Below are 24303 nucleotides of genomic sequence, written 5' to 3' on the forward strand. Positions count from 1 at the left end.
AGCCCTGCATAGACTGGGCATGGCAGCACACACCTGTAATCCAGCACTCGGGAAGCAGGGGTAGAAGGATTGGGAGTTCATGGTCATTTTCATCTGCACAGTGAGTTCAGGACCAGCCTGGACTACATGGGACTCAGTCTCAATGAACAAACAACCAAAGGCTCTACTCATCTACAATGAAGCAATTTTATGAACTGTCTAGATGTCTTTTTAGGTAACGTTTCCTCTGTTACAGGATCTAGTAAGTGCTGTGGTAAATTGTGTTTATTGTTTCTATTCATCTGCAGAGTTCCTTGGCATTTGTTTACATGATTCTTCCAGATAAATAACGGAGACAGAGATAGAAAGTTCCTATCTAGTCAACACTCTAAGAATTCTTTTCTGAATTGCCAGGGCAAAGCTAGTTCCTTCTACATCACTTATCCTACAACACTGCTACAGGCATGGAAGGTTCCTTCTTCATTTTTAAAGAACACCAAATGATGGGTTGCGGGACGGTATTTCCACGTACCCCGACCGTCTTCTCTCACGGCCTCCTCCCCTGGCCTGCCCAGCGCCCGCCTTCTGTTGTCTCACTTCTGCATTCTTTACCATCTGTCTCCCTCTGTTCTCCTGCAGGAAGATCTTCTTCCCCTTCAGGAGCCACTTTTATGACTTACACCCATGCCTCATCCCTGCATCTATAAATATTAAAGTCTAACACTGACATGTGAGAGAAAATGTATTTGTCTGAGTCTGGGCTATTTCACTTAAGAATAATTTCCAGTTCTATTTTCCTGCAAATGTCATGATTTCATTTTAAATCATGGCTGAGTAAAAATTCATTGTGTGAATATATATGTATCACATTTTCTTTATGCTTATCAACATATGCATGGATTTATTAAGCATTTATTCTGATTACTTGTTCAATATACACATTCTTTATTAAATCATAGTAGAGTCCTTAAACAATAGAGATACACCCTTTTGTCCATTTTAGTATAATATGGTGAGTACCCAACAGGTAGTTGTCAAAGTAATCGGGACTGTGTGTGTGCAATACTCAAATCTTTGTGTTTATACACAAATAACTGACTACTTTTTAGTTCTTTGTGCATAAGCTTTTATTTGCTTATTTAATCCTTATTACAACTCAGTGAGACACACAGCATCACAACCTACGTGTACGGGCCAGGCGAGGCACATAAAGGAAGGCTGGGTCGTTTGTCTAACGAGCAGCAGAGGACAGTCGAGCCAGCTCTGGCCGCGTGAGCGCTCTGCCACGCCACCGTGCTGTCTCTACTGTGACAGCAGACTCAACTGTGCAAACATGGGTCTGTGCCTAAATCGGGTGCTAAGTTAGAGGACAACCCAGCAAACAAAACTCCTTCCACGTGAGAGCACAGCAGGAGGCCGGGAGACAGTTCAGGAGGGGCACTTGCCTAGCAAGGCCCCTCTGATCTCCAGCCGCCAGCCCACCTGCCCGCTCCTCAGCTCACAAGCGAGCACAGCTGCCTGAACAGCTGCAGCTCAGCAAATGCAGCACACAGGGTGAGTGACGATGAATCCAGGAGTTAAAGAAAAAGCGTTTCCTACAGAAACCTAATATCAGCTAATCTTTCCTAATGAATCTCATTACATAATTAATACTATATCTTAAGACTAAACTTCATAGACCTCATGAAGAGTATTTTTATTCCACTGATAAATTTCAAGGAAATGTCAAAGGACTAAAAAAATGTTATTTGATTTTTAATAAACCATATCTAAAAGGAGCTGCACAGTTGTGGCGCTCACCTTTAATTACAGCACTCAGGAGGCAGAAGCAGGCGGATCTCTGTGAGTTCAAGGCCAGCCTGGTCTACAGAGATAATTCTAGGACAGCCAAGGCTACATAAAGAAACCCTGTCTTGAAAAACAAACAAGCAAAAAATTGTATCTGAAATGAGTTATCTGGGAAAAGGGAACTTAAACTGAGAAAAGGTTCCTTCAGATTGGGCCTGTGGGCAAGTCTGTGGGACATTTTCTTGATTAATGATTGATGGGGGAGGGCCCAGCTCATTGTGGGGTTGCCATCTCTGAGCAGGTGGTCCTGGATGGTATAAGAAAGCAGGCTGAGCAAGCCATGGGGAGTTAAGTCAGTAAGCAGTGTTCCTCCATGGCCTCTGCTTGAGTTCCTGCCTTAAGTGCCTGCCCCAATTCCCTCAGTGATGGACTGCTACTTGGAAATGGAGAATAAAGTAACCCCCTTCCTCCTCAAGTTGCTTTTGGTCAGTGTCTTATCACCGCACAGAAACATAACTAAGACAATATCCTTTATAATAAAGGATATATATGTTGGTGGTGGTCAATGCCTTTAATCCCAACACTTGGGAGGCAGAGGCAGGTAGATGTCTGAGTCTAAGGACAGATTGGTTACAGAGTGAATTCTAGGACAGCCAGGACTACACAGAGAAACCCTGTCTTGAAAACCCAAAATTTTAAAAAGGACGTATATCAATTTTTTATTTGACTATAGTAATTATAAAGTTATTTATAAATTGAGAAGTGAACTTTTCCATAAAGACTGAGTATATATTATGAAAAAAATCTAAAATGCAGTCTTTTGTTTGTTTGTTTTGTTTTGTTTTTGAGACAGGGTTTCTCTGTGTAGTTTTGGTTCCTATCCTGGATCTCACTCTGTAGACCAGGCCGGCCTTGAACTCATAGAGATCCGCTTGGCTCTGCCTCCTGGGTGCTGGGATTAAAGGCATGTGCCACCACTGCCTGGCTAAAATGTAGTCTTTTAAAAAATTATTAAAAGTATCTAAAATTGGGGCTGGAGAGATGGCTCAAACATGGAGAGCACAGGCTGCTCTTCCATAGGACTCAGGTTCAATTCCCAGCACCCACATGGCAGCTCACAACTGTCTTTAATTCTAGTTCCAGGAGATCCAACAGCCTCTTCTGGTGCCTGTGGGCATGAGGCAAACACATGGTACACAGACATAGATGTAGGCAAAAGAACCCATATGCAAAAACCAAAATTTAAATTTAAAAACCCTGAAACTTATCTCTGCAAAACAAGTGGCTGTGATCAGTCTCCATGTGTGTGGAGAGGGAACTATGGGTGGCTGCTATAACTCATCACTATGTTGCTGTTTTTCATCTTTGCTTTATCATACACCTAAATTTGAAAAATAAATATCAGATAATATTTCTATAATGTTTAAAAGTCTTGGTATATCACTGGAACAGATGCACTTTGACAGTTAAGGCAAGAAGATCAGGACTTCAAGGATATCCTCAGCTACACAGTGAGTTCAAAGCCAGCCTGGGCTACATGAGATTCTGTCTAAAAAAAAGAAATCCATTCACTCATGCTTTCGTTTATCTCCCTCCCTCTCTCTGATGCACACAGATACACAACTGTGTGTACTTGATATACACTAAGATTTGAAGAATAGTATACTTTATGAAGACTTCAAAATGATTCTCTCCAGGCTAGAGAGATGGCTCAGACGTTAAGAGCACTTCTGTTATATAGAAGACCTAGGTTCGGTTCCTAGCCCGTTCCCACATGCTGCTTATGACCATCACTAACTCCAGTTCCAGAGATCTGACGCCCTCTTCTGGCCTCCCTGGCACTAGGCACACATGTGGTGCACATACAGACATGCAAGAAGAACTTTACATATAAAATAAAAAAAAAATGATTGTCTTAATATGATAAAACTAGATGAAAACTTTAAACAATGTTACAGATAAAATCATTAATTGCTTATATAAGATAGGTCAGCATTCCGACAGGCAGAAATAACTGCACTCTGTGGGTTCAAAACAGAAGAGAGGATATCAGAGGGGAGAGGGAGAGCTGGAATGCCTGAGGGGAGTGGGAGGGGAGGAGGGGAGAATTTCATCCAGACATGTTGTTCACACATATGAAATGGTCACATACATAATTAAAGATATTCTGTAATAATTCTAAAATTAAAACTCACTTTTTCAAAGATTGCTACTGTGGATCTCCAAAAATTAATTTTAAAAACAAACACTCTTCCATTAAGGTTGATAATTTGAGAGTCTATATTACAAACTGACACAAAAATAAACTTCTTTATATCTGTCTATATATAAAAATGCTGTGACAAGGGGTAAAATCCGTAGGGTTTTCTCCAAGCTCCGTGGACAGAAGTTGGAAATGTTAGTATGTATTCTTCTGGGTCCTTGCGCTTGTTCACAGCTAGGGATCAGCACGGGGCTTTACATGATGGTAAGCCTTCCACCACTGAGCTCTAGCCCCAGCCTGAGGACACTATGCTTCTATGAGTAAAAGATATTAAGAATAATATACTCAGGTCTAAAATTAGGTCTTAGGCTTTATAAATCTAAGACTTCGTTACAGGAAGCTCTTGCCTTACCTTTAGTAACTCAAAGTAATGCCAACAGTGATACACAGGCACCAGCATAAGCCGTGGAAGGACGTAACGAACAGCCTCCTTAAAGCCATCGGCAATGGACTGCAAAGTAAAAAGACACAGCACACCTCAGACCAGAGACACAGCAGCTGTGCCTACGGGAGACAGCTTTAGATACAAGACACAGGCGTGTCAGGGCATCCAAGGGAAACTGGAGTGCTAGCAATCAACTTTCCCCACCCTATCCCCCTGCACATTATTGATAAATACACACACTTCTGCATCTGTTAGATAGCAAAGTGACTTTGACAATGCTGTCTACAGATTTTCTTCAAACATCTGGGTTTCCACATACTGTAAATACATTTTTAAAAGCTATTTAAACTCTTTTTTTTCTTTTCTTTCAAGACAGAGTTTCACAGTGTAGCCCTGCTGTCCTGGAACTCGCTCTGTAGTCCAGGCTGGCCTCGGGCTGGCCTCGAACACACAGGGATCCACCTGCCTCTGCCTCCTGAGTGCTGGGATGAAAGGTGTGCGCCACCACCTCCTGGCTATTTAAACTCTTTGTGTATTCTAAGATGAGCTGATCAAGGGGGCATACACTTATAACTCCACCTGTTGGGAGGCCAAGGAAGGATGGCTGCACATTACAGGCCATTCTGGGCTACAGGTCTAGAACCTATCTTAAAAAAGAAACAACAGCAACTCATAAGTAAAAGGAAATAAAAGTTCAAGTCATTACAAAGGTTTTTAAGGATGTTGTATACTATAAATGTTTCTAAACAAATTCCCCAGTGAATAAACTTCAGACTTAGCTTATTTGTGGAAAATATTTGGTATATAACTCACCTGACAAAGCTAATTCTGCTTTCAAATGAACAGCTATGTCAGACCGACAAGATTAAGTTCTTCTAGCATTTTCTGGGTGGTCTGGTCACTCTTGCTCTCTAAAGCTTCACGTTGAAACCTAACCCCCATGCATTAGTTTTACAATTAGGATCTGAGGACACACCCTCAAGAATGGGGCTGATAACCTGATAGGCCTAAGGGAGTGTGTTGGCCCCTTATACCATCTGATGGCACAGTGAGATGGGCCCCCATGAACAAAGCAGAAACCTCCTCAGACCATGAATCTGCAGCATCATGAGTCTGGAATCCCCAGTCTCCAAACAGTGAGAAGCCAACTTCATCTCTTCAGCTACCCAGTTGATAACGTTTTGTTCCAGCTGCATGATGGGCCACACAGTGTTAAGCTACTTACTATACTGAACCAACTCTGTCAGCTAAGTAGTTCTAGCTAGAACCAACACAGCACTTTAAAGCCAGTCTACAAAGACCATCTAGTGTATTAATTTGCAGTGAAATGGATACTCAAGTGCATCCCAAAATTTTTTGACTGCCAATTATCAGTAGAAGGACCTGTCTGATAATAACACAAGCTAACACTTACTGAACATGTAATATACAGCAAACATTATAGAACTTTACATGTATTCTCATGTATGATGTGTGTGTGTGTGTGTGTGTGTGTGTGTTGCACACATCACAACATGCATGTGGAGGGGAGAGGACAACCTGAGGAGATGGCTCTCTCCTTCCACCCTGTGGGTCCTGATTGGTGGCAAGTGCCTTAGTGTGCACAAGGCACTGGGTTTAGTCCTTAGCACCCCCTCACCTCACCTCCAGGTTCTACAGATCCTCATCTCACAGAAAATAATTCCTTGTGTTTACTGGCTCTTTGTTTTGTTTTGGCCTGGGAATTGAAACCAGGGCTTGTCCATGTTATGGTAGGTAAGTGCTCTACCACTGAATCACAAACACAGCTCAGGCTTCCTAAGAAACAAAAACCAGAACTTAGTGTGTTTAATTATGATGCCAGGCTCGTAGATGCAGGCTGACCAATTAATGACATTCATTTTATGGTTTATATGGTGCATAACACTTAATTTTTTTTAAATCCCACTTTGAAGTAAACTTTTGAAATTAAATGAACTTTTTACTCCATGTTGACAGATTTCTGAGAGTAGTACAGCAGAAGTTAATGCAGGGGATTCACATTAAAGATGGCAGGGAGGGGTTGGGGATTTAGCTCAGTGGCCCTGGGTTCGGTCCTCAGCTCGAACAGATAGACAGACAGACAGATAGATGATAGATAGATAGATAGATAGATAGATAGATAGATAGATAGATAAATAGATAGATAGACAGACAGATAGATGGACAGATAGACAGACAGACAGACAGATAGATGATAGATAGATAGACAGACAGATAGATGATAGATAGATAGATGATAGGTAGATAGATAGATGATTGATTGATAGATAGATAGATAGATAGATAGATAGATAGATAGATAGATATAGACGGACAGATAGATAGATAGATGATAGGTAGATAGATAGCTGATAGATAGATAGATAGACAGATAGATGATAGGTAGATAGAAAGATAGATGGATGGATAGATAGATGATTAATAGATAGATAGATAGATCTGCTAGATTTGAGCCAGGTGTGGTTGTGTGCACCTGTGACCCTGGCTACCCAGCAGTGCAAGGCAGAAAGATCACAAATTTGAGACCAGCCTGTGCTGTACAATGTAGTAATATCCTACCTCAAACACAAACAAAAATAACTATAGATGAAAATTACTAGCAGAGTATTTACCAAGCAGAGAGGCCCTGAGTTCTGTCTCTAGGTGTATACACACACACACACACACACACACACACACACACACACACACACACACACACAAAACCTAGGAACACAACTGGGAAATAACCAGCACATACATGAGGGAGAAGTCACCCAGGAGAACACAGGAGCTGATCTAGAACTTGGACAGGAACAACAATAAGGAAACTAAGAAGAAACCAGAGATAACAAGGATGAGGAGAAAGTACCATGGGACCCAAGGGACAAGAAGGGACTGAAGAAATACTACTTAACCAAAATAGTCTCTGGATATGGCAACAGGTTTTGTCCAAGGCAGTTCTTAGTGTTGTAACTTGGTTAGGACACAGGAAGAACTGGAAAATAACAGGGAGACAGCAGATTGCACAGAGAAAAACCAGAGGTAGAATATCCACAGAGAAGTAAGGTCTATTTACATGGCTGCTTGTCTTAGGAGCATCCAGATCTGATCACAGTTACACACCTAGAGGACTGAGCCATTCTAGAAGTTTCCACAGCTAACGAGCAGTCAAACACCATCTATTCCAGCACACCCTTTTGTTGTAACTGTTGACGGAGTAAAGTTGCAATTCTATCTCCCTCTACTTATTTTGTCTGACCTAAGAAATACCCATGCCCTTCTTACAAGGTCTTTATTGCCTTTAAACAAAGATCTTTAGCCAGGTGGTTGTGGTGCACACCTTTAATCCCAGCACTTGGGAGATAGCATAGGATAAAAGGGTAGATTATTGAATCTCTTTTCAAAAGCAACTACTAGTTTTAATTATTTTACATTGGATTGGATATTTGTATATTGTATATAAATTTTGTATATTGACACAAATTTGAGATTATTTTTGTTAGAACATACTGTATATATGTTTCTACTTTTGTCAAGGTATTATACCTATACAGCTCCTTTAACAATGTAATACAAATTTCTAGTCCTTGAAAGTTATTACAAACTAATTAGGATATAAATAAATGCAAGTTAGTAGTTAGTCATTACAATCAAACTTGTAGTCATGTTAGGTATGTTTTCAAGGTCAAACAGATATATTTTAGATAGACAGGTCATCTTCAAATACTTCAGAGAGCTACAGAATATGGCATTTAAGGTGTTTTAATAACATAGGTTCTTTTTTTCATGACAATGAGACATGTCTGCTCCTGGCAGTACCAATCTACTTTAGAGAAGATGATGGGCACTAAAGAAACTCCATATGGAGTTTACTTTCTTTGTGGCAAAAGTTAGCCACTGGGGGAGAAAATGCCCTTGCCTCGACTGCTGACAGTATGCTGTCCAAAATGGACAAGCAGGAAACAAAAGAAAGGACTGCCGAACTTTGCCAAGACAAGGTAGGACAGCCCTTTAGAAAATCACACACATGCACACACACAAAATGGGTTGGAAGGACTAATGAGAGATTTTTCTACTTTCTTTAGAAAGATAATGAAATATTTCTTTATTATTTCATGATAAAATAATAACAACACTGAATTCAAGTTTACCTGAAAATGTAGAGCAACTGCAGGTCTGGCCATCAACTTACTGAAGTACTCATTAAACTCTGGCGAGAGAATGTCCTGTGACAATGTTTCATAGGGGTCAAACGCTTGCTCCTATTTTTAAAAATAACATAATGCATTAGGTTTATGGAAAATATATATTTATACTAATATGATATGTATTATTTAACAACAATATTTTGTTTATGTTTCCAACTAGGTCTTATTACCTTTGATTCTCTACTTTTCAGTGAAAACAATAGCTATGGTTACAAGGGATACATTTTTAAAATATCATGGACCTTAATAGTAGATTACAGTAACAGGCCTTAAAAGTAAATGGCTGGTTTTATGGTATCCAACTACTAAAATGTCTATTTTATCCCTAGGAAATTTAAGGTACATTTCTTTGTAAAAGAAAGCTATAAAATGTAAACTTACTTAGGTTGAAATGAATTTACTAAATGATACTCTTAAAGAAATCAAAATCAATACCTTTGTTTTACCTACTCTAGAGTTTCCAAAATTAGAAGACTAAATACATAGTAAACACAGAAATTGCCTAAACTTCCTAATTTCATATTTATAAAAATTCCAGTTATCTGAGAATGATCAGTAATTGAGATTTATTTCCTTTTTGTACCTTCAGAATACAAAATAGGGAACTGGAGCGATGGTCCAGCAGTTAAGAGCACTGGCTACTCTTCCAGAGAACCTGAGTTCAGTTAGTAGCACCCACAAAGTAGCTCACAAACCATCTGTAACTCCAGTTTCAGGGGTCTTACACCCTCTTCTGGACTCCACAGGCACACATGTGACGCACTACCATACATGCAGGTGCTCACACACAGACACAATAAATACTTTATTTTAAAGAAAGGAAACAACAAAACAAAATGGGGATTTTTGTTTTGTTTTATGGATTGGAAAACAAACAAGTACCAACATGTTTAGCTAGGCAGATGCTGAGAAAGCAGAATTGTCCACTGTTAGGAATGTTAAAATAGTACAGCTCATGAAAAGTTCTTCAAAAAACAAAAACTATTTACCACATGGTCCAGTATTCTCATACTTAAATATATCCCCAGTAACTGGAAACACCACAACATTGAACAGTATTCTCCAAACGTCCTTCAGCCAATGAGTGGACAAACAGAACATCATACAGGCTGTGCATTCCTTCTCAGAAATGCTTGAAATACACAAGTGTTTCAGATTTTAGAGGTTTTCTGGTTTTGGAATATTTATACAGACTTTACTGGTTAAGCATCTCTAGTCTAAAAGTCCAAAATGTCCTTAAACCCCAAATTAATTAGTGCTGGCTCAAAGTGACAGCTTTCAGAACATACTGACTTTGGATCCACAGGTTAGGGATGTTCTAACTAGGTGGAACATGTGTCAGAACATCACTCATCCATGCATAGATTAACTTTATAACATTATGTTAAATAAAATAAACAGCCAGAAAACAACAAATATTATATGAACCCACTTATTTAAAATATAGGCAATTTACAGAGATGGAAGGAGATGAGTGGGTATCAAGAGTTAGGGGTGGAGAGTGGGAAGAAGGAGGCTGTTATTGCTCATTGGGTAGTTTCTATTAGGGATGATGAATTAGTTTTGGAACACACAGTAGTCATGCTCATATAACAGTAAGAATTCAGTTACAAGCACTGTACTAGTTCCTAAATTACACATTTAAAAATAATTAAAATGGGGCTGGTGGGATGGCTCAGCAGGCAGAGGCACTTGCCACCAAGTCTAATGATTTAACTGATTCCTGAGACCCACAGGGTAGAAAGGAGAGAACCAGCTCTTGCAAACTGTCCTCTGATCTCCACATGCACACACACACAAGCATGCATGCATGCAAAAACACACATGCACACAAATAAATAAATGTAATAAAAAGTGGTTAAAATGTCAAATGTTACTTTCTTATATATTCAACTTTAAAAATAAAAACAATACGGCATTTTAGAAGCAAAGTACCTTTAAGGGTATAGTAAGTTAATGAGACCATAAATTAGTTATTAAAATGTAACATGTTTTATGAAGAACAAAGGCTGAGCCAGGTACTGGGGCTCAGGCCTGCAACCCCACTCTCAAGAGGCTGAAAGTCTGAGGTCAGTATGGGGTATATGCAGGGTTCTACATCCCCAAAAACAGAAACAAAGACAAACTAGTGTTCGGTAATAAAATAGACATAATAAAAGTAATCCCTATTTTCAGAAGACATAGGCAGAGATTATGAAAGAGTGTGACTTTTGTACATGAAATCTAAAAGCAGCACTTTTAAAGACCCAATGGCCAGTGAGTATGCAAAGCTACCTGACATGCTTTTATTTAAACAGAGGAAATATAAGAACAATATATATGCTCATGTACAACGATATACAAACAACAATACGTTTGTGCTGTGTGAAATGTCATCTGCCTGCATGTCTTTGTGAACATGTCCGAAGACAACCTGCAGGGGCCAGTTCTTCGTTCGCACCTTCTCGCTCGGAGGGATCCAACAGTTCAAAGTCAGGTTTGGTGGCAAGTACCTTACTGCTTAGCCATCTTGCCAGCCTTATATATTTATACTTTTATACTTAAAAAGTATGTCTAAGTGTATTTACTAACAGAAAATATGACAGAATGAAAAGCATTATAAAACGGAAGAACGTTGTCTTGTAAATATACACATAGCTTTATAAAACACAGAGAATATTTATATAAGGATAAATGTAGAGGGCTGGAGAGGTGGCTCATGGTTAAGAGCATTAGCTGCTCTTCCAGAAGACCTGGGTTCAAGTTTCAGCACCCACAGGGTGGCTCACAACTGTCTGTAACTCCAGTTCCAGGGGACCCAATGCCCTCTTCTGGCCTCCCTGGGTACTGCACACATGTGGTGCACAGACACACATCCAGGGAAAATACCCATACACATAAAACACATCATCTTTAAAGGGATAGATGTTATAAGTTATAGTGGCCATCTTTAATTTGAATACTTTTACAAAAAGGTATATCATTTTATAGTATATATATTATATACTATATATAATATATATATATGTATATATATATATATATAATATATATATATTAGACATTTCCCTGCCTTGGAAAAAAAAATTATTTCCTTCACCTTAAATGTACTTAGGGTTAAAATAAGTAAATAAGTATATATGTGTATATATGTATATGTATATATATATAACTAATTATTAGTATTAATATTATACTACTAGTATATAAGCTTGCACCATAAATGCTAGCATTAGCATACTATAAAGAAAGTTTCAGTAGCTGGGCATGGGCACACTCTTGCGTTCTAGACACCTGAGAGGCTGGGGCATCAGGGTGGTAAGTTCAAAGCTGCAAACCCAAAGTGCTACTAAATCAACATAACTGAATCTTGAGTATTTTTTTTATAGTAGTCAGCAGGTCCTTCTAAATTAAAAAACATACATTACTAAATGTCTTGATCTAATTTTTAAAACTTTAATGACAGCTGAAGTGGTTTTGTACAGTTACCTCTGCTAAATCTTCAAAGCAGCTCCCAGCTAATGGGTGAGGACTGCTTTCATCTGTCATTTCCACTGTGTCTTCAATCAACCCTAAGAGTTTCACAGTCAATTCATGTATATCTGAAATGTTACTGAAAATCTTTTCAATTTCCTGAAAAATAAGAAAGGTTGAGGCATGTCAGGTTGAGAATCATGCTTACACAGTAACAGCAAACAGAAGTGGACTGAGGAGCAGCTGAGTCTGTGAAGCATATGTCGACCTGAGCTCAGGTCCCAGCGCCCACAGGAAAGCCAGGTGCTGGTGGACATTTGTGACCCTGGGGTGGAGGGGCAGTCAGGGGATCCCTGTCACTCACTGGCCAGCCAGCCCAGCAGAAGAAAGGGGCTCCAGGTTCACCGGGAGAACCTGTCTCAAAAGGAAGCGGGTAGTAAGACAGCTCAGCTGGTGATGGCTACTGGGCAGAATCACCTGAGCTCCATTCCCAGGACACACACGGTGAAGGAAAGGACCTAGTTCCACAGGCTGTTCTCTGACACACGTGCACACCACCACAATAAATGCTAAAGATGCCTTTGCATCGGGTTTCATCAAAGTATATTCTAAGACAGTAAAAAAATCAATCATGAATACAAAGAAAATTTTAAGAATCTCTCAGATCAGAGGCAATAAGTATACTAGAAACTATAAATTCTAGATAGCTTGAATTTATAATCCTCAAATCTCATAGATACCTCTATAAACATCAAAGCACTTCTTTATAAAAAAGAAATGCATTTGTGTGTTTTGAAATTGGCTAAAATGCTGAAAAAAATGAAAGTCTTAAAGAGTAAGCTGATGATAACAGCTAGGATTGGAATGAAAATGACTCCTACTTTAGATACAATTGAATTAGTTGTTCCATTTATTGTTCATGTTCTAAATTTTAAAAGGCACTAAAGATGTCTTCAAACAGCCATGCTTGAATTACTGTTATATTTAGATTAAGCCATGAACACAGTAGACACAAACAGATCACATTACCTACGAGCCAGGCTACAGTCATCCTAGTATCTGGCAATGGGAACATAATAGGCTAAGGAACACGATCAACCCGCACTGTGAATCCCAGCTCTGCTACTTGTGAAACATAATATGAATGTTTGGCTTTTGTCCTGGTTCTTCTGATGGAGCTTCTAAAACACTGGGAATTTCCAGAGTGTCTCTGATCACTCCTGAGTTATGCTAACAAGTTACTAAGGGTGAGGATTAAAGGGATGAATGTTCCCTCAGCTCACTGACTTCTGGAGTCGGGTCGGAGAATGGGGTCCAAGTTCTATGAAGACTCTCGAACAAGGTTGCTGAGCTTCTAAGCTGTGAACACATGGAGGTGCCAGGAGCATGGCTTCCCAGGAAGAAGAACATGGAAGCTAGAACCCTCAAACCTTGTCCCATCCTTCCCTCACTGCTGTTCACCTTGGGTCCCACAGAACATCCCTCATAACAAACTGGTCAACTTAAATATTTCCCTGAGTTCGATGAGCCACCCCAGCAGATCAAACCGACCCCAAGGAGGGGTCATAGGAACTTCAATTGCTATAGCCTGTTGGGCATGAGTCCTTCAGCCATGACACAGTGTCTAGCAGGGTAACATCGGGGCTGAATTAATGGGCAGGAGAATCAATCTGAGGTGATCCTCTGAAGAGCAACCTAGTGTGCAAGGGGCTCAGAGGAGACACACACATCATAGAGTGATCTCTCACATGTGAGACTGCAGAACAAAACAGTTTGTTTTCCCTTTTACAACATGCAAGACGAGTGACCATGGATTAAGATACAAATGACAACTTAATATGTTTCACACATTATTACAGGCCTTTGACGTGGGCTTTATCTTTTAAACTCTATTTATTTGCTCGTTTGGCACTGCTAAGGACGGACTGCAAGGCAAGTGCTCTTAGCAGGGCTGTACTCCCGTCTCAGGCCCCCTGTCAGCCTGGCACCTGGATGTATGTACACAACATCCCTGTATTACAAATGAGAGCCCAGGCACCAAGGAGTCAGAGAATTTGCCCATGGCCACACATCCTGTAACTGAGGTCAACCTTAACTCATTTATTACTTTTCCAACATTTGCCAAGAACTATTCTCTGATCTTAGATGGTCTTCAACTCAAAAGTTTATATTGTCATCTACATGGGAAAAAACGTTTATAGCAGATACAGAGAGGGAGGAAAAAAGGAATTCTTACTTCTAACCTTCAGTGTAACAGAGACTGTCTATCAAACCTGCATTAATCCAGTGAAAAGAGACAAATTAATTTAGGAGTGAAGCCTGGTGGGGCACAGGAAAGGCACAGAAGGCAGCATTAACCAATAGCGTTGCTACCCCTATTCCTAGTACTATCACAGAAAACCAGTCTATAATGTAGTAGAAAGAGCTCACATCCAAGCCGCAGTGCTGTACTGAATTTAACTAACTCAACTATGTTACAGCAGGAAAGGGGAAAAGTGATGTCTGCCCTACAGATGGCATGTGTGTAAGGATCAAACAAAACGGAATCATAAACTACATGTTAGCAGAAGTCAGCAACATTATTAAACTAAAAAGGTATGCAAAAGAAACGAGTCAAGGCCGATTAAAACACCTTGAAATATCATTTGAATCACTCTGCTGGAAAAGAATAAAATCTATCAGTTCTGACGCACTCAGACAGCTGGGCCTGAGCACTGTGTCTATTTGTTTATTCTAAGTTAGTGTAGTGAAGAACTTAGAAGGTATAAAATAGGTAAGCTTAAGATGAAATAGTTTTTAAATATAGGTCAAACATACTTAGAGAGAAACACACCATTGTTAAAGTAAGGAAAGAAAAAAGAAGGACACCTATATTTTTGTAGCTGGATTTCCTAGAATTGGCCTGGTTTTCCTTTGCTTACTTGAGACAGTGTTTCACTATGTAACCTAGGTGGGCCTGCAACTCCTGATCCGAATCCTGATCCTGGGCTTTAGGCATGAGGTGCACAACCTGAGAAACTGACTTTCGATGCTACAGAGAGAAGAGCACTCAGCCAGGCCCTGCACCCATTGCTGGCCTGTCTGCAAACAGGAGACCCCTGCCCTTGATTCTTTACTTGGGACATGGCTGTTAAACTTCCTGCTGCTCAGTGACTAAGAGTACCAGCTGCTCTTCTAGAGGACCAGGTTCGATCCCAGCACTCACATGGCAGCTCACAAACATCCACAACTCCAGTTCCAGGGGATCCAATGTCCCCTTCTTTCCTCCATAGTCACTAGGCATACATGTGGTGCACAGATACACATGCAGGCAAAACACTCTCACATACAAAACAAATAATTTTTAAAGTCAAAATACAACAAAATTCCCATAGTTAGTCGAGCTTGGTGGCACACCTTTAATCCCAGCACTTTTGAGGCAGAGGCAGGTAAATCTCAAAGTCAGCCTGAACTACATAGTAAATTATAGGCCAGCCAGAGCTACATGTTGAGAACCTGTCTCAAAAACAAAACAAAACAGAAAAACCACAACCACAAAACTGAAAACGGCCACTGTTGAAGCTTGCAGCCTTAAAGCCCCCCCCCCCAGAAGGGAGAGCGCCTCCATCCTCCTACCATTTCCTCACATTCCGATGAGTGACGACGTCTCATTACATCTGACTAACCTGCAACTACAGAGCAGAAAATGTGGTCATCCCAGGACAACCCCTCCCCTTGAGTCTCCACGTCACTGCACTTACACCTGTGTACAATTCAGATGGTTCTGAACTCAGAAACATGTCAAAGGAACACTGACACACGACTGTGGTAAATAACATACTAATGATTCATTTTAACCTGCTATTTGTTTGAGGGACATGCACAGAGTTTCAATCCCGGAAGCACTTACAGAAGGCCTGAACAACTTCCTGTCAGAAAGAAAGGCTTCCCGGAATACTTTGATGATCATGTTCAGTTCCCGTAGATACTGTCTTTCTTCTGCAATTTCAGTTCTGACAAGGTCATAGTAGTTTAGCTCACCAGAAGAACTAGGTTCATCTTCACAGAGAGAAACCAAACCTATATCATCATCCTGATCAAACATGTCCATCAGAACCTGGAAAGCACAAATCAGGAATGTACAGTTACTTTCCTTCCGTTTGTAAAACTGTTTCAAACGACTGCAATTCAAACGTTATTAGGCAGTAAGAACTGTATGTTGCACACACAAATTTCTATTAGGAAATTTAGGGGAAAGTCAGAGGAGATGGTGTTAAACCGGATATAGGAAAATTAGTGTTTCTGGAATACACATGTACGTGCTTATATAGATAAGACATATATGTATCTACACATATAGATAGTTGTATATAATAGCAAAAGGAGTGTGCTTTTAGGGAACAACCATGTGAGACAAAAATCACAGTTCTGATTCCTAGACACCTGTGATTATAGATAAGTATTTATTCTTATGAAAGTCATATTCTTCCTACGTAAAACACAGCTAATGGAAGATTGGTGATGTCTAGCAAATGACTGGCATCCAACAGCCTTGCTGTGTACGCAGCTGGGCAGAACTGAAGGAAAACATGAAGTGTCATAATAAAGGCAGGTCATCTGTGACAGTGTGATGCTTTAGAAAGCACAGTGCTCTCATTCAACTTGGCATCAGAAAGATTTTTAAGAAAATTCTGTCTGTCCCAAACAAATGACACTTTTCTTGTCATTATTACTTGTGCATGTACATTTGTATGTACATGTGTGTACACAGTGTGCAAGTGTCAGCCAACAGGCAAGAACTATTCATAAATCAAAAGCAATGGGAATAAGGTGTCTTTATACTTTAACACTCTTACTTAATTGGACCTTTAAATAGTTAATTATATATTCAAAACTGTTAAGAGTTCAAGAAGCCAGGCATCAGTGATGCACGCCTTTAATCCCAGCACTTGGGAGGCAGAGGCAGGTAAATTTCTGAGTTCACTCTGGTCTACAGAATGAGTTCCAAGACAGCCAGGGCTATACAGAGAAACTCTGTCTTGAAAAACCAAAAAAGAGTTCAGGAAAGGGCTTGGAAAATGGTTCAGTGGTTAAGAATAGCTACTGTTCCTGCAGAAGACCGGGTCCAATTCCCAACACCAACATCAAGCGGCTCAAACCACCCGTTATACCACTTCCAGAGGATCTGATGCGCTCTAACCTGTATCAGCACCTGTACACATACAGGTACATACAAGCTGACGTAGGTACACACACATATATATGCATAAATAAAAATAATTTTTAAAAAGGAGTTCAGGAGAGATGTGAGTTGGGGAGGGGGACACCCTGAGGCTACCTGAAGGAATGGGAGGGAAGAGTCGGGGGTTCCTGTGAGGAGCTGGAGGTGCAAATGATCAAGATGCATTCCAGTTCCAGGGAATCCGAAGCTTTCTTCTGACCTCCGCAGGCACCAAGCACACACATACAAGTAGGTAAAATACTCACACCCATAAAAATAATCTATCTATCTATATATATAAATCAATCATATAGTTAACTATAGTCTACGTTTTTAAAAGAGAAAGGAGCCAGCAAGATGGCTCAGCAGGGGCTGGCTGCCAAGCCTGACAACCCAAGCTCAGCCCTGACTTGTAACTTGCACAAAGAAGAGAAGCGGCGCCTGCAAGCTGGTCTCTGACCTCTGCGTGCATCCCCTGGGAACACACACACACCACATGCACATAGAAACACTGAACAATTTGATCAAGTTTATGTTTTTAGGAGTTCAGAGGGGAAAAAAAGAAAGGTATACCTCTGGAAAGAAAGTCCTGTCAGATGAGAGGAAATTACGATAGTTATTAAACACATGATTTATAAGCTCTTGAAATAGTGATCACTAGAAACAAGTTTGGATCTACAAAGTTCATACCATGTCAAACAAGCTCATAAACTCACACAGTCATCTGCATTCTCAGCTAAGCACGTGACTGCCTCGGTGACAAACAGGAGACTGTGAGAAGGAACTCTGAAGCAAGGACCAGCAAACTGGGTCACACGCCAACTCCTGCCCACTGTCTATTTCCATCAAGTTATACTGGCACACAGCCCAAGTCCATCTGTTTAAGGCTATTTTTGTGTGCTACCAGGCCGAAAATGAGTAGTTGCAAGACAGACTACAATAGTTATCATCTAGCTTTGTGGGTTCTCGGGGGGCTGCTGTTGTTTTATCATTCTGAAACAGGGTATTAATATGCAGCCTGGAACTGGCTGAGAATTCACTGTGGACCCCAGGCTGTCCTCTAACTTGCAGCAATCCTGCTGCCTATGACCACTAAGTGCTAAGATTACAGGCGTATACCACCATGCCTAGGTTTTGTCTGGCTCTTTACATATTTGTTGATGTTGAACCATACAGGAGGTAAACAGTAACAGAAAAGTGGTACATCTTAAACCCAGAAGGATGTCTTCAATCTGTTTAAAACTTTATTCCTTATATTGCTCTTTTAAGATTCTTTTATTGAGCAATTTCAACTAAACAAAGTTTCTCAAACTTACATATACTACCAAAAACTGGAAAGGGTATAGAAAATGAATGTCAGAATTAGGTTTTTTTAAATATCTTGGTGTGTGATAACTTCAAGACAATATGAAATTTTCTGAAGTTAAATTTGAGTTAAGCTTATAGTTGTTAAAATTCACAATACGAGTTGAAGAAAAGAAAAGCAGAAGAGTACCTCACTTACAAAAGTCCTCAGGGGTTCAGACATCTGCAAGCCCAGAAAGTAATAGTGATATGGATACTCAAAAAGTTAATACTGAAACTATAAAAGAAGAGCATAAAACATCAAGGAGAGGGCCATTTCATAATAGTCAGTGTTGGTAAAGGCAAATCTCGATGCTTGTCTTTAATTTTATGTCAGTGTAGGGGCTGGAGGGAAGGCTCAGTGGTTGTTAGAGTCACAATGTCTTACATCGTCTATCTAAGGCCACTGAAGGGAGAGGATGGACAAGACAAGGAAGGCAGGAATCCCTGCAGGGGAGGATGAGAAACTGTGGATGCTTCAGTTCAGGATGCAGAGCCTAGAGCATTCTAAGACGGGGTGGGGTGGGGGCTGATGGACTCCCATCAGGGAGTTTTACAGCTGCCTGTAACTCTAGTTCCAGGGGATCCAATGCCACCTGGCCTCTGTGGACACTACATGCACTTGGTGCACATAAATTCACATGTACACATAAATACAAATAACATGTGAATCTTAAGGAAAAAACCGAAGGGATAAGGTGGGTGGGTGGGGAAGGCACAGCCTGCTGTTGGAGACCATGACCAACTGGAGTAGACATCATTGCCACTCAGACTCACGGAATCCTGGGAGGCCGTGTGGGCAAATGGAGGGTGTCTACCACAGTAGTGGGAGGGGAGAGCCTGGTAACACATGGGAGAACTGCTCAAATAAGAAGATATAGTAAGAAAAACGGAGCCAGAGTCTTCAATGACCAATATGAAGAGAGAAGACTGAAGTGAAATCTTAAATGACCAGATTAGAGAACTGGGAAACGGGGTGGTGGTGGTAGGGGTGTCCTGAGAGAGACGGTATGCCTCCAACAGCAACGAGCTAGCTCCTCTACCCACACCTTGTGTTTATAAATACTGTTCTCTACTTCAGAGGAGCTCAAGTGTTGGTTGTTGTGATTGCTGTTGTTTTAGAGAAATAAGTAATTCTAAGCTTGGAAAGTGCCACGTTGAACAAGATGAACCTAGACTGTCTACTGCTGAAATAGAGTACTCCCAAAAGACAAATACTACATATTTAAAATAGTCATGTTTACAGAAGCAAAGAACAGAATATTGGTTCAGAAACAGGGAAGAGAAATGAGAGATGAGGGCCAAAAGGTAGAAAGTCTCAATCAGACAGAAGAAAAAAATTATATCTAACACAGAGCATGGAAAATATATTAAATAACAATGCACAGTACATTTCAAAATTGCTAAGACAGCGAGTTTCAAATGTTCTCACCACAAATATACATATCTGAGTTGACATACATAGTGTAAGTTTATTCCACACTGTATTTATAAGTCACAGCCAGTGTAACTCCTAACGTGTAAACCCACAACTTGTCAATTTATACTTAAAAATAAACAAAAAGAAATTATTCCAAAAAATAAGAGAAATAAAGTAAATTTGGAGTTCCCACCTGACCTGATCAAATCTGTGATCATTTGAACATCCATACAACTAATTATGATCCACTGAGTAAAATAAGAACCTGTGAGTCCATATTTAAATGAACCAACAAACCTAAAGAGTGCTAAAGAGTACAAGACAGTCCCGGAATATTTTACAAAATTTTTGTTAATTATAAAAGGAAAACAGTGACCGAAAGAGAAGATTGGTAGATAACAACATCACTAATGAATAACACTGAAAGTGAGTTGTATGCCATGTAAAAAATTACAATGAGAACATAGTGTACTTTTATGAATTCCTGCTGAAGGCTACAGCCTGATTCTAGCCAAAACATAACATCAGAAAAAGTCTAAGCTGAGGACCATTAACAACTGGCTTGCAGTTCTCCAGTGTCAAGGTCATGAAGGTTAAAGAAGAAAGGACTTTTTCTAGGAGAAAAGAGTCATGACAACTAAGTAAATAACGCATGACTCTGGACTAAATCCCTTTGCTACGGAAGAGGTCCCGGAACAACAGCACCCACACCCATGTGCCCATGTGCCCATGTGCCGGCCTCTGACGGTCTGACTACTGTGCCGCAGGGAGATGATCTTGTCGGCAGAACATCCTATGTAGGCTGTTTACTCTCAAAATGACGTGGATGCGAGACGGGGTACTACACTTCCAGCTTTTCTATCAGCTCATGTCACTTTCAGAGCAACAAAAAGTATGTAATCATGGTTTTAGTAGTCAAAATAAAAATGATGAATTTCTACAATGAAATGCAAGGAAAATCAGTTTTTAAATTAAAGTATAGAATGACAGAACTCAACTACAGGTTAAAAAAAAAAAAGTAGTATTTTCAAAAAATAATGTGGCCTGGCAGTCTAGCCCAGGCCTGTTAAAGCTCTGCAAACACCACCATCTGCTGGAACTCCCTAGTGCCAACCACCGGCACACACTAACCCAGACGGCCAGCTCCAGCAATCTTCTCTGTTAGGTCTTCCTAGGCTCTGACGCGAGCAGACTGTTCTCTCCACTGCACGCTGGATTTGCTGGTCTAATGCTTAAATCACACTGTATTATGTGTTCATGGTGTTTTCATTTCACACTAACACATATTCCTTTTGACATAGGATTGCTATCTTACTCAGTGTTGTACTTTCCTTGTTCAAGACATATACTTCAAGCAATGCTGAATTAGTAGGTGAACTAGAAGGAGGAAAAAAGAGGGAGGGAGGGAGGAGACAAGGAAACGAGAGACTGGAGTCTCCCTCAAGCAGAACCTAGAACAGGAAGAAAGGCACCTGTGATCCAGAGAAAACAGACCAGAGGCAGGAACTTGTTGTGAACTGTTTCTTCCCGGCCCATGCCCTAACTGCCTCGAGATACTAAACATGCTCTTCACAATCACTTACATTTAATAGACCAGAAACAATGCTGCATATTCTCCTTTAAACATTCAAATCTCATGCCTAGAATTCCAGCACACAGAGGCAGGAGGATCTCACATTTGACAGCAGTCTAGGCAAGTCCAAGGCCAGCCTAAGTTACATAGTAACACCCTGTCACTATAAAGCAAGGAAATAACTGGATAAAATAAATATTATCTAAATAAACTACTTTTCTTCAACTGATTTGGGTGGATTTTGTCCCCCTCCCACCCCCTGCCATGTAAAGATTCTTGATGGAAAAAGAATTCACCCCCCAACCCCCAACCCCCGCCACAGATGCTGAACTCTGAAAATACCTAGTAAAGTTAGTATTTTCTGTCTTCCAGTATCAGGCATTATAAAATTTACTAATAATATATTACCTGGTATGAAGGCACACCCCTTTAAACCCAATACTTGGGAGGCAGAGGCAAGGGAACATCTAGGAATTCAAGGTCAGCCTGGTCTACAAAGCAAGCTTCAGGCCAGCTGGGGCTACATAGGGAGGCGACAGCTTTAAAACAATAACCAAAAACCTAATAGCATCATGTACATCATGATGCACGCTGATAATCCTATCACTTCAGAGCCTAATCGGAAAGATCATGAATTCAAAGCTGGTCTGAGCTATACAGTGAGTTCAAGGCCAGCCTGAGCTACACAATGAAATCTTGTCTCCAAAATAAGCAGGGCCAGTGAGATGACTGAGCAGGTAAAGGCATGTGTCACCAAGCCTGATAACCTGAGTTTAATCCCTGAGCCCCATGGTAGAAAGAAAGATAGGATACCTGGAAGCTGTCTCCCTCTCTCTCTCTCTCTCTCTCTCTCTCTCTCTCTCGCTCTCTCTCTCTCTCTCTCTCTCGCTCTCACCAACCCTGATAACCTGAGTTTAATCCCTGAGCCCCATGGTAGAAAGAAAGATAGGATACCTGGAAGCTCGCTCTCTCTTTCTCTCTCTCTCTCTCTCTCTCTCTCTCTCTCTCTCTCTCTCTCTCTCTCTCTCTCTCGCTCTCTCCCTCCCTCCCTCTCTCTCTCTCTCTCTCTCTCTCTCTCTCTCACACACACACACACACACACATACACACAGGGAGAGGTAAATAAACTCTTAAATAACATCCCAAATAAATAAAATGAATAAAGGTACTGAAGGCACAGGTCAGTGGCAAAGCACCTGGCATGCAAGGCGCTCCTTCTGATCGCTAGTACTAGGAAAGAGACTAATTACTGGTGTTGCAGGAAGAAGTATTTCCAGTATCAGCTTACATTTGATATGTTAAACTAAAATGTGTGAATTTAATATATAAAAATCTTCATAAACTTAAAAAGAAACTTCATTAAAATTATTTTTAAAAGAGCGAAACAAATTTGTCATATAGCTATTAGTATTCAATTTAAGCTTCAATACTTTTTAACGCTTACCTTATCTGCACACATTGACACTTTAATGTCTTGCTGAGATATTTCATAATGCCGGATATTAAAAACATAATTACCAGCCAATTTCAAAATATCTGCTGAGATATACTCCAATACGGCCACAATGTAGAGGGATACATGGTAGTCCACTTTGTACCCCAAAACTTCCTGTTAAAAAAAGATAATTCAATTTCAAAGCAAAAGCCCTTTCAAGTATCAATTAAAAACTTAAAACTCCTACTTCAGAACTGGGGTGACTTAGCAGCAAGGCCCTGAATTTAAGCTTCAGTACTGAAAGAAAAAAAATTCCTATCTACCAGTTTTACTCATAAACAATTTTTTTTCAAAGACAGGGTTTCTCTGTGTAGCCCTGGCTGTGCTGAAATTCACTCTGTAGCCCAGGCTGCCCTCGAACTCATAGGGATTCACCTGCCTCTGCCTCCTGAGTGCTGACATAAAGCATGCGCCACCACTGCCTGGCTAATAAACAGATTTTTAAAAGCAGAATATCTCAATATATGGGTACCATAGGACAGTGGTTCTCAATCTGTGGGTCATGACCCCTCTGGAAGTCACCTAAGATCATTGGGAAAACACAGGTTTTTATATTACAATTCATAACCAGCAGAATTACAGTTATGTAGTAACAACATAATAATTTTATCGCTGAGGTCACCATCATAAGGAACTATATTAAAAAGTCGCAGCATTAGGAATGTGAGAACCACTGCCATAGGATATAAAATTAACAGTTGATCCTAGTATTATTGATCTTACAAAAAATATATAATCTAGCAAGTCCATTATTTCATCAAATGACAGTACATGATTCTAACAGGAAATCTTGAGCTATATTTTTTTAACTGAAATTAAACTTTTTTCATACAACACATTCTGATCACTGTTCCCTCTCCCACATCTCCTCCCAGATCCTCCCCACACATTTAACGCCAAGCCTTCTTCTCTTTCTGTTTAGAAGACAAACAGCCAAATAAAACAAAACAAATAAAACACAGAGTATTTTAAAAAGTCATGAAACACACAAAGAAAACCCATAAAAACACAAAATCAGAAAACATACTATACATACAGAAGACCAGAAAAATAAAAAATGTTGGGCTTGATTTTACTGATAGCTTCTTAGCATCTGACTGAAAACCCCTGTGACAAATACCTTCTTTCTGCAAGGACCTGCTTTAAAATCATTATCTAGCCTGGTGTGATGGTGCAGGCCTTTAGTCCCAGC

At 40.2% G+C, this 24303-nt stretch overlaps 1 protein-coding gene across 5 annotated transcripts in view; it reads right to left on the minus strand.

Annotated features, from left to right (window-relative positions):
• Sos2 (SOS Ras/Rho guanine nucleotide exchange factor 2) overlaps positions 1-24303 on the minus strand; it is a 98089-nt gene that overhangs the window by 37580 nt on the left and 36206 nt on the right. For 4 of the 5 annotated variants that reach the window (XM_028858745.2, XM_037210584.1, XM_028858738.2 and 1 more), the window contains 5 exons: positions 23061-23225; positions 15969-16175; positions 12095-12238; positions 8570-8680; positions 4383-4481 (listed from right to left, as the gene is read on the minus strand). In XM_028858745.2, coding sequence (XP_028714578.1) covers positions 4383-4481; positions 8570-8680; positions 12095-12238; positions 15969-16175; positions 23061-23225 — 726 coding nt within the window. The remainder of the gene's footprint in view (positions 1-4382; positions 4482-8569; positions 8681-12094; positions 12239-15968; positions 16176-23060; positions 23226-24303) is intronic. The other variant, XM_037210585.1, reaches the window with a different exon arrangement.

This window comes from Peromyscus leucopus, chromosome 14, assembly GCF_004664715.2.
Source record: "Peromyscus leucopus breed LL Stock chromosome 14, UCI_PerLeu_2.1, whole genome shotgun sequence".
NCBI lineage: Eukaryota > Metazoa > Chordata > Mammalia > Rodentia > Cricetidae > Peromyscus > Peromyscus leucopus.